At 42.6% G+C, this 12106-nt stretch overlaps 1 protein-coding gene across 4 annotated transcripts in view; it reads right to left on the minus strand.

Moving 5' to 3' along the window:
* RBMS1 (RNA binding motif single stranded interacting protein 1) overlaps positions 1-12106 on the minus strand; it is a 148251-nt gene that overhangs the window by 90175 nt on the left and 45970 nt on the right. Inside the window, exon 1 of one of the 4 annotated variants that reach the window (XM_042783823.1) lies at positions 3024-3367. The exons of the other annotated variants lie outside the window; for them this stretch is intronic. Within the exon in view, the coding sequence (XP_042639757.1) occupies positions 3024-3086 (63 nt within the window). The 5' untranslated portion in view covers positions 3087-3367. Of the gene's footprint in view, positions 1-3023; positions 3368-12106 lie in introns of those variants that run through there. 4 annotated transcript variants of the gene reach the window in all.

Consider the following 12106-nt stretch of genomic DNA (forward strand, 5'->3'; position numbering starts at 1 on the left):
ATAGGGTATTACTGCAGATACTGTATGGCTTTCATTCTTTAAGTAGACTCAAATCTGCATTTCAAACCAATTCTCAGATGAGTTGCCACTCATTTAAGCAAAATTTAACTTTTAAACCTGGTAGGAGTGTTTTCAGTATGCCTGTCTGTCCATAACACAGGAAATCCTTTTGAAAATACAACTTCAGAGCTCATATTTTAGTAGTCTTACAAATACTCTAAAAGAGAGAAAGAGATTAGGGACGAGCCAATCAAATCTGACCTAAAACCGAGGATGTCAACTGGTTCCTACATGCCCGAGTTATAAACCAAAATAGATACAGCAGATAATAACCATAATATTATAAGCACATTTATGAATATTAATCTATAAGCATTTATAAAACAAAATGAAGTTATTTGGAAAAACAAAAAGAGAGTATGGGTAAAGCCCTGGACCTACTGTAGCTAACTGGTATTTTGTCAGTGTTTTAAATAGAAGTCAGAATCTCACATTATATTACAGTACCTTAAAAATAAATCAGGATAGTATTGTCTTGCCTTTTACCAATAAACCCCTCATGTTTTCGCCTGATTCTGTTATAGACTCTCAAAAATGAAACAGGAATATACTAAAACTGAAGTGCTTATACACTATTCTGATATCACATGTTACAATACTAATAGAGACATACAAACTACTAAAAATGAAACTAAAAATCTTTTGAAGTTATTTAAATTTTTTCCTGCTTCATATATTATGTGCTGTTAGCATGAGAAATTTAGTTTCTCCATTTAGAGACTATGACAGACTACTTTTTCTACACTAACAGTACCTACTGTCTGAGACTAAAGCACGATTATAATTCAATTGTCTGAATATGGGTTACACAGAGCATGCAGAGACTTAATCTGGACTATTCTTAATTACCAAGCGTTGAAAAAATAGGTTCCTAACACCCTTAGCACTGTTTGACATCAGCGCACCCCTGCAGGTAAAATCTGAGTGAAAAGGAGATCAGAAAGTCAATCTTTAAACGACCTTAGTCTACATAAATGAAGTTAATAGGAGTTTTCCATGGACTTAAATGGAGAAAGGCACAGGCCCTGGCTCCTTATGTAGGAAGTGTTTGAGCAGAGAATGGCTACACTCTAACAAAAGAAACCTTTGGTACCCAGGGTCTTAAGCTCACATAATACCCCTGCATTCATTTCTTTCTCTGCCTATTGGGAAAAAAAGGGTCTGTTTGTTTTTCTGATTCAGTCGGCCCTTTTAGCTCTTTGAATCTAAGGAGGGCACTGTGAAAAGAGAAGCATCTTATCGGCCTGCTCCAGACCAGCAGGCAAACTCCCATCAGCAGGCAAAGCTGGGCCCTGCCAGACACAGGCCTCACCCGCGCTGCCCCCCGCTCCTGCCCAGCACCCCCACACACCGGCACGGCCCCCCCACCGCCTTCTGTAATTAATGGACCTTTCAGGTGGAGTAAGAAAGTAGTATCTAATAGATCAGCTTATTTACAGAGTGCGCAGGAGCACCAGACAAGCTGGTCAGCATGGGTGGATCCAGGGCATTTATTAAAAACAAACCGAAACCAGCACATACAATAAGCATGTTTTTTTATGTAGGGACTTGAACAGTTCGAGTACAAGATACAAAGATAACTCCACGCACTGCTAGGTGGCATCTGCAGAGGGTTGCTGAGATAACACACCAGCGATTCTTAGCAAAAAGATATTACTATAAAATAAGGGAGGAGGAAATAAGCAGTTTTTGTTTAAGCTTCGAGAAAATATGACAGTCTAACTCTCGCTGTCACACAGGTTAGCCACGCAGATCACACACCGTCCCAACAATGCACTGAGAGTTCAAACTTTCAAAGCCCATTTTCCCATTATCTCTATGAAACCGTCCAGCACACACGGCAGTGAGATCCGATCTACTATTTCTGCCCTTAATGAATTCTGACCCCAAGCAAAATAGGACAACTGCCCCCATATTGCTAACTGAACCCATCAAATTACTTGTTTCAGCTGCTAAGAGCAGCAGACACAGAAGGATTTTTCCTCACCTGGAAAGAAGCCTGCCATAGTATTTTTGGCATGCTTTGTCAAGCCGGGAGTTTGTCAGTGACCTCTCCTCCATTTACCCTCTGGCACACAAACACACTGCACACTTTCACACTTTCCGATGAACTTAAGTGAGATTTTTACTTTTTTTTTTTTTTTTTTTTAATCAAAGAGTCCATGAAAAATAAGACGATTTGCAGTAAATAATGTAACATCAATGCCAACGATTCAGGGGGGAGGGGGGGGGAGCAAAAAGCGTAGCTAAAGAGAAAACGGCTCAGCAAGGTTGTAACCCAACTATTTCAACTATTTTATTTCCAGCGACTAAACAAACAAACAAAGAAATACCTCTTTCAGTACAGCTCCATAGATGCGAGGGCTCCTAGCTTATCAGAGCGATCTGTCTGCCTATAAAATGTCACAGGACTTCCCCTGAGCACTTCAAGGGGGGGGGGGGGGGGGAGCGGGGGGAGAAGGGGCAACTCAGAAACGCGGCGGAGGATTTTTTGGAGGTTTGTTCGAAACAAATAACGCGCCGCGATCCTTTCGCTCATTTCACGTCGAGACAAAAACATCCAGCCCCAAGTTTCGCCTTGCGGCCCGTGTTGCAACACCGGGTCCCTTTCTCACTTGTTGCCGAGCTCAGCAGGGCCGGCAGCCGCCCGCCCCGGCCCCGCACCGCACCGCCGCTAAGGTCACCCGGGCACTCGGCAAGGTCACGGCGCAGATTTTAAGAGGGAGATAGGGGCAAGGGAAGAAGAAAAAAATAAAATAATTTTTAAATTAAAAAAATAAATAAATAAATGAAAGGAAAATAGTTTATTTCCGTAAATCCCAGCTCTCAAGAAGCTAACAAGCTGTAAACTGCAACTCACGCAAGCCGCCACTCCTCTCCCCGCTCCTCGGGAGGGGAGAGTGAGGAGGGAAAGTGGGGGTAGGGGAGCCACAGGCTGCCCCCCCTCCCAGCCCCACTCTTACCTGCTTCCGATACGGGGTCCGGCTGCTGCCCGCCGCGCTGCTGTTGCTGCTGGGGAAGATCATCGCCCCGCCTGATCCCCGGCTCCCCCTCGGGATGGGGAGCAACTTTGGCGGCCGCCGGGCTGCGGCGCGGCGGGGCTGCAGGGCGCTCCCCGCCTCCGTGCCTTCCCCGCCGGCTGCGGCTCCTCGTTCCCCGCCGACCCTACCCCGCCGCGGCCGCCCAGCCGGCCATCCACCGGCTCCCAGCCACCGCCGCCGGCTTCCCCAGCCCAGCCGACCGCCCCCCGCTCCCGCCGGCCTCAACCACCGCCCAAAAAGGAGGGAGCGAACGCCGCGCCGCAGCGGGGGAAGCGCGGAGAGGGCACGGCGCCCGCGCCCCGCCCCCGCGCGGAGTGGGGCGGTGCGGAGCGGAGCGGGGCGCGGCACCAGGGGAGGGGCGGGGCGGGGCGGGGCGGGGCGGGGCGGCGGGCGCCCCCGCGGCGCGCAATGGTCGCGCCTAAGCGGAGGGTCGGGGGGGGGGGGGGGCGGAATGCGCGGAGCCAGGCGCAACTTTCGCGTAGCCGCTCGTGCCTCTGCGGGGTGCGCCCGGCTCGGTGCCGACCCCCGAGGTGGCTCGGGACAGCCCGCAATTACCCGGCTCACGCAGGGAGAGCTGATTTTTTGTGTAACACACACACACACACCCCACCCCCCCGAACTGCAGGGCTCACTGCTCGGAGTGCAGTACATATCGGAGGTTTTAACTCTCCAGTTTTTCTTGATTAGAGATGGGGAGAGCAGGAGGAACATCCGGTCAAAGCCCTCATTAATGCCACAAGGCAGTTATTTGGGAAGCAGTGGGAAATTCTGGTTTTCTTCACAAAATCTGGGCCTAGGAAATGTTCCTGTTCTTGGGGAACAAGGCTGGGACACATGGAGAAAAGGAGTTTCCAACTTCACTCACTATTACTCTGCACTGTTTACATTATTACATTTATATTACCCAGTGATGCTGGTAATCTAGTTTTTAATAAATCCAGGATTACAGCACTGCCAGGCCACTGAGTTTCTGATTGGCGACACTGCAGAAGGCCTCCTGCTACAGACATGCATCATCAGGCACCTTTTGGTTTCTCTTCCTCTTTCTGATAATACCATGGCCCTAATCTCACACTCACAAACATGACAATGGGAAACAGCTGGGAAGAAACGAAAAATTGCCAGGTAGTTCAGTACTGAGAGATCAAGTAACAGTGCCATCTGACAATGCTAATATCTACAAAAGCCATAATCTTCAGTTACTCAGTTGCCTAGAAATAATCACCTTGGGTATCCTAACATATTGCCACCACAGATCAAGAGCCATGTGAGTGCAGGTGGTAGTAAGAAAGCACCATCACTTGGCAGAACTACATTCTAAACAACTTTCCTTTTTTTAGCTCTTTCCAGCTCTAAAATGGATCTTATTCAGTATGGCCTTGATTTGGTAGCACAAGTTTAAGGGCTGCTAGTACTGGATGAAAAGCACTGCAGCCACATGGTGATCATTGCCACTGAAAAATGTTTGATGGAGTAAGTTTGTACCAGCAGACTTTATGCTAGATCAGGTACTGTCTGTTTGTACTACCCTAACTTCATGCTGGATTACGGATCAGTTGTATTCCCACTGCTGGCATGAAGTTAGCACAGAGGCCTGAAACTAGGATAAATTCATATTCCCTGGTCTGGTTAAGGCTGTAGCCTCGTGTCCACTTTATAACACCAGCTGGCATCACTGCTGGAAAAAAAAGCAATGTTCAGCACCTGAATCTGGATTAAACCTGTTTGTTTGTTTGTTTTCCCCTTCTCTGATCAGGTTAGTTTTCTTCCAGATCATTTCCTTTGTCTGGGTCAGCATGTGGCTGTGCTACAGCTTGTGCCAGCTTAATGGAGGAGGTAGCATGGGAGCAAAAATAGGCAGGGGCGAAAGGGTGGCTATGACTGCTTGTTTTGGCAGCAGTATCAGATTATATTGGTTTAACATGTTCATGTACCTGTGGCTTAATTTGCTAGAAATGTAGCTGTGTGCTCATGCCTTCCCGAGATATACTACATACAGTAGGCGATCTTTGCACCAGTCTTACTTATTATAGCCCCATGCTCACCAATGACACAGTCGGATTCAGTGCTGAAACACTGTCTCAAAGCAGCATAAACTGTAACGGTGATAGGCTACTTCTCCTGCTCAAATCTGAATTCCCAAACAAAAAATAGGAACCATATTTTTCTGCACAGTGTTCTGGTCACCAAAGAAGTGACAAAGCTTGCATCTGCTACACCTACAGAAGGGCTTTGTTAGCTGGAGATGCGTAGACTGACCACACCTTCCCTTCGCTGGGAAAAGCTTTTAAAAACCCATCAATCATCCCTTGCTTCCTTCCCTCTCCTCTTCCTGCCCCATCCCCCAGGGAAGAGGCTTGAGGGATGTAAACACTATATGCTCGGTTGGGCCTATTCTCAGTCACTTGTCATACCAGAGAAGGCACTCAAGAATATTCCAAAGCAGTATTTGAAACACTGCCATCTTGCCCTCTCTGTCGCCACACATCCCACAGCTTTCCCAGGACATGGATTTCCCTCTCTTGGATTCAGTATGTGATCCATTTCCCTCCGTTACCATTACTCTATTTCCTAACATAGTAGGAAAACACCCACACCAACAAATATAATCTTGTAAACACTTACCAGATCACCGTCAAACGGTATCTGCCTATTTATTGTTATGAAAGAAAAACACACTACAGAATTTTCTGGGAAGAAAACCTTGATGTCCTATCCTAAGTGCTAATCTACCTATGAACATTTTCTGTTCTTTTAAAAAGGCTTGAGTAATCTGTCTTCATTTTTGTCTCAGATGGGGAAATAGCTGCCTTCCAATAGCTATGACAAAGTTATCAAAGCCAGACTCCCTACATCAGTGTGGCTGGAGGGAAGGGGACAGCAGACCTAAATTGAAAAGACAGAGTTTCTGACTGGACATGAGGACAGCCAGGCAATACCCAGAGAGGCTGTGCAATTTCCATCCTTGAACGTTTTCAAGAGCAGACTGTGAACAGCCCTCGGCAACCTGACCTGATCTCGCTGCTGCTGCTGCTTTGGGCTGGAAGTTGGACTACAGATCCCCTGAGGTCCTTTCCAATCTGAACCTACGCTCGTATGAAAAAGCTGCTTTGTTCTTACTCCAGAACATAGGCAAAATGATTTCTGTGTAAAACCCTGTGTTTGAGATTAAGTTGATCAGGCTCAAGATAATTCCCTGGACTTTTCAGTACATGTACAGTGATGTATCGGTTCAAGACAATGATAACAGTTCCCCTACATATTTTCTGGGTTACAAGAAGCACGTTGTTTGCAAAGAACAGTTTCAGTCTTACTCATTTAGCAATCCCAAAACTGAGACATCTAACCTATAAAATGTATACAGGTGTGATCATTTAAATCATATTTTCAAGGACTTTATTATTCACTGTGTTACAACAGGTGTGAACAAACTTGCAGGTAGCCAGGCATCTGGCTGCTTACAGTTATAAATGAGCAACTCATTTTGATCCTGAGGTTAAAAGGTGACCACAGGGTCTAAGAAAATCTCTAAGTGTCTGTATAAATTATGCTTAGAGCTTCTTTAAATTACCCAGAATTGCTTATTCAGAAAATAAGGAAAACTTGCAGAGCAGATCTGGTGCATTTTGGAGCTACAATGTTGCAATTACATGTTCTGTTTTGTTTTGGGCGGGGTTTATGTATGGTTCGGAAATGCAGGTTTGCAGAGAGACTGGGCAAATACAGAAAGAAAGATTTTTCTGAAAACATGGAGACAACTGGACATCCTCAAAAATCTTTCCAGTAATGTTTATCCATCTTAACAAATAGTAAACTGGCAAAACTAAGCCATTATTTTAAAAACAGTTCTACACATTTAAGCTGCAATTTTTCCATTTCTGTTCTAAATCAAATCCATGGCTTCCTTTATTTATCTCAAAACTCAACCGAAGTAGCTATTTTCCCTCGGGCATTCAGTGCCTCTGTAGGACAGATGGTCCCTCAGCCCTGGATCTGCTTTAAAAGGGAAACTTCAGTCTATTGCAAAACCTGGTGAGTCCAGATTGGATCTCCTGACAACCCTGCTCTCCTGGCTGCTTCAGGCCCTCCTGAAAACCCCTTAGTGGAGGAGTGATTGTGGACGCCTCATTTCCCCACCTTGATGGGATCTAGAAGACCTATGGGCTTTCCACCACAGTGCTCACGTGCTTGAGGATCCATCCTCTCATCACACCCAGTCATATGGAAAAAGTACAAACCAGAGTAGGCAGGAGGCTGAGCCACAACAATACAAAAATACTTTGAAACACCCATTGCAAGCCAAGGAAACAGTATGCAAGGCTGAACTTTGAGAGATATTAAGCATTTCCTGAAAAGTGTTAATAATGGGCTATGGGAAGCTAAGTATTGTTCAGAAGCAGCTTTTTGATTTTAGGCTTAAATTCATGTATTCAGAACTGAAAGCTAGAAAAACATATATAACAGACAAAGGAAAAAAAGTACACTTCATTACATGGGAAGCTCTTTTGGAGATAAATCATCTCTTAGCTAATTGCTTTATTATTATTTAAGTATTCCCAGTATGCAAGTAATGGGAAAAAAAAAAAAAATCTGTATCTTGCTAAGTGAGGAGGAGAAGGAAAGGAGAAGGAAAGGTCAGTAGTAATGGGATATAACAATGCCATGAACATGCAAAACACTTCTTATATAAAAACTTCTGTAAATTTTCTTTTTTTTTTTTTTTTTTTAGAGAAAGAAAATTATTAAGAAACACTGACTCGTGCAGAAGTAGATGGTCTACAAAGAGTGAGGTATTGCACACACAATAAGAAGCCATTGTTTAAGAACACAGTCTTCAAAATAATCACAGGTATCTATTCAACAATAAGAAAATAATATCCATGATGACCACAACCAATAAATAATCTTTTCCAGACATACCATTTCAAATATTGGTACCAAGATACCAAATTACTTATATTCTAGATCAGAATCCTCCAGCCTTTCTCTGATTTACCCATCAGCTCTACTCTGGAGGTTTATTCCCTTAAATCCAACAGCTCTGTGTGAAAAGCATAGCAGTCCTGTGCTCCCTTCAGTGAACACAGAATGCCTCTGCTGTGGCCACTGGGTTTGTGCCTCCCAGGACATGTTTTGACTCCTCTTATTCATTGCAGCTCACAGTTCATTCCTTCCATGCTTCCTTAAATGTTCTTGGAAGGACACTTCATAAATTGCACAATTATAAGTAATTGTTGCCATTCCTTCACTGATGACTGGTGTTAAGAATATGAACACAGAGAGCAACACAATCTCTTGTTAATGCCATGCCAGCACTTTATATTATGGAATGCATTATTTATTCTTTGAAAGCCACAACAAGATACTTCCTTATAGGAGTAATTCCACTGTCAAACAAACACCCCCTTCCTAAATATACCCTGTATATTCTGGGAAGCACAAGTATGAAACTGAATTACTGTAAAGGATTACTATGTAACAGGAATTTAAGGAGGCTGCTCATAATCAGTAATTAAAACACAGGACAAAATCCAATCTTGATTTGTGGAATTAACTAAAATGACTCTAGAAGATCTGAATTCTGCCATTAGCTTGATAATGTTGCCAAACACTTTTTTGAAACTATAAAGCAGTCAAAGTCTGTAAACAGTTGCCAGATTTATTGTAGAACAAAATAATAATGTCTGTCTGAAATGACAAGGTATATCTTTTTTCTGCTTTGTTATTAACTATGTAGGAAGTTGTACATCATTATAATAAAACATATTTATGTTTTAAGTGAGACTACTAAGAACTCACTGTTTTGACATGCTTTCTTGACTGTGTATTGTATTTTTTATGTTTTGTGAAAAATAAATTCATGGAACAGTAGAAGAAATAAAATATTTGTTAAGTAATTCTTAGGAAACAATGATTCTATGCAGCTATTTGATTTTCTAATATATTTTACATATTTACATTTTAATACAAATATTAATAAAAGATGAAGCAAAATCTGGAAATACACAACTTTAAAAAAAAAAAAAAAAAAAGCACTTCAGAATTACTATGGTTCTAAAGTAGGGTTACATCTGCTGGTTTTCCAACAGAAAAGAGATTATTTCTAGACACAGTCTGTTAAATTTTGGTGTGCTGGATTTTCCTAGATGAAATTTTTAACCATGTGAGCCAGGCTTGAATGGTTAATATTTTACTAGAATTTCAGAAATAAGAAAGAAAATAAATTAACGTGTATAATTAAAATATGCTTAATGATTGAGAACAGTTAATGACATTGAAATGATAAATCACTGCACAGTGGTTAGAGTGGAAGGTCTGACTGAGAATCAGCCAGACATAAATTTAATTCCTTTGTGTCTTGTTTTCTTGGTATCTAAGTCCATTAAATTGTTTCAGATTTGTCAGTGCTCTGCAGTTATGGAAAAAAAAAAAAATCAGACGTTTACCTGGTCTTTCCACATCTATAAAACAGGACTTATACTTCGAAGCCTTGAATAAAACATGCACTATTTGCATTATAAGCAAATTTTGTACTAGTGCAATGAGGAGCAGGCTGGAATCATAACACACACTATATCCAAAATGGCTCATTATGGAAAAATGAAAAAGGCAGGAAAAATCACTTAAAACATGATATGCCAAAAAAGATGGAGTTCTTGTCACTCCTGCTAATCAAGCCTTGCACTCTCAAGCTATGGCCTTGAAGAATACCTATGGAAAAACCAGGCCAGACACCGCTCTGCAATCCTCTGCTGCCGACAGCAGTCACACTGGCAGGAGCAACAAGCCAGACTGGAGCCTGCATACACTAGGTATATACTTGTGGATATCTCGGATCAAACCCACAACACACGGCTCTTTCCAAACTATGTTGTTGTCCTAAAATGACTCTTCTTATTTTTTTTTTTCTTTCCATGGAACTAAGTCCTGTTGTGTCTGTTTGACAAATACTAGTGGTCAAGTGAAGAACTGACAGCTCTACCTGCTGACAAGGACTGTGCAATTTTTCCTGTCCTTACACACATCCCTGTCAATTAACCTAATTTCTGACCTGCAAATGTCTTTACAGTGCTCAAAATCCCCTGAGTACACTGACAATACTGTACAGGCTCTCTGGTGTCCATTTACATCATCTTAGTTGGAGTGTAAGAATCTCATTTCCATATAGATTTCAAAGGGGCACATAAATTTTATCTGTTTCAAAATTATAGCCTCTACCCGCCAAGTTTGTTTTATAATCATATACAAACAGAAAGACATTTGTTTATAATAACAATCTGATTATAATGACTCAATTTAGAGGATGAAGGGAAGAATAAGATCATATGGCATAAGTTAGGCAAATATTCAATAATGAGTCTGAATCTTATCTCATTTTCAATATCTTTAAAATAAAAGTATCCACATAAACTTTGATAGAATTTTTCCTGAAGTACCTGGTGTAGCTTACATCTCTGACAGGCACTGTGGGTTTCAGTCTGCCAAAGAAGCTATAAACTGGGTTTTCCCCCTAAAAACGTATGCTCTACCCCCGAGTTTTGAAACTGCATACTTGTTACATTTGTAGCAGCCACACAACACTAATATAACACACAACAAAATTATTAACAGATACATCTTCAGAATAAGAAAATTCTTTCTCCCATGTAAACTCAGCGCTCATAAATGCCATCTGCCCGGTGGGCAGGGTTCCCCGCCCTCGTGATCATCTGTAACATTCCGAGTCCACTCTCAGGGGTGAAAGAAGGATGTAGCTCCTATAGATGCAGCCCTTCCCTGAAGGACCATAGGCAGGTGAAAAGCAGAAGCAGAACACCAAAACCATTTTCTGACATGCTGTACAGCCATCAGCTGCAAATAGGGGGGTTTGTGCCACTTCCACTCTCAGCTAAACTAGTAACATACTTCCTCGCTATCCCAAGTCTGTCTTCACCTTCATCCTTTCAGTTCCTGTAATTTTAAATTCAGAGATGATCTGAATATTTATGTTCAGTAATCACTAAATTAATCAAGATGGCTAGGACAATTTACTTCAGGGAGTAATTCTCTGAGTTATTTACTAATTGTTCTATACTAAGTGTCGTGGGCTGGCAGTAGCACAAATCATGGTGGGGAAATATTTCATTGCATCATAATTAAGTTTTATATTTATTTAGGTAAATAGATTCTTAAAATTGTTTTCAACACATTCTGTCAAGCTGGTTTCAAAGTATCTATCAGACAGTACACAACCATATTTCACAGGTCTGTTCACCAATATCAATGCACATAAACTAAAGATAAAACCTGGAAAGAAATCCTGGCCTGGTCAATAGGAGCTTTACCAGCGGGTCCCAGATTTCACTCAGAATGAAGGCACTTACACCGTGCTTTTGTGATCTACTGAGTGCATTTAATGGCTTAGGGATGCTGAAAATGAGGAGATCTTCTCCTTTCCCCCTTCCTGCTCTGAGCTTCATGGTTTCAAGCCCTCTCCTTGATCCTCTGTTTCTCCTGATTGCAGATTCAACTCACTAACCCAGAAGAAGTCTTTCCATTTTTCTTTCTGCCGTGGCAGAGTTGAGTTGGGTCACCGAGGTGTCTAACAAGAGCATCACAAGCTAAGTGGCAGGAGCACGCAGATGAGAGAAGGCAAGGTGGGGAATGTGTGTGTCCCCATGGGAGGAGGTGCTGCTGGCTGGGTGGTTTTTCTCAGTCCAGGGCTCCCTCATGAAATTTGTTTCAAAACATTTGACACTGGCGACCATTTTTTTAACCATACATTTCCAGTCAGATTCTGGAAAAGTGACACTATTGCAACAGCCAGAGCCCAGCCATTTTGTGCAGATGCGCTGCAACAGGGTCGGGTGAGCGAGTCTGGATAACACAGGAATCAGGTTGAACTTTCGCCCCTAATTCAGCATTCTTTGAAGTTCTTCACTGCCTTGGCAACTCCTTACCCTATCTTGCACTATTGCAGCTTCTGTCAGAGGCTCTGCATAGCCAGGATTTTCTCCATTCTGGGA

This window comes from Tyto alba, unplaced genomic scaffold, assembly GCF_018691265.1.
Source record: "Tyto alba isolate M040663 unplaced genomic scaffold, T.alba_DEE_v4.0 Super-Scaffold_7, whole genome shotgun sequence".
Classification (NCBI taxonomy): Eukaryota; Metazoa; Chordata; class Aves; order Strigiformes; family Tytonidae; genus Tyto; species Tyto alba.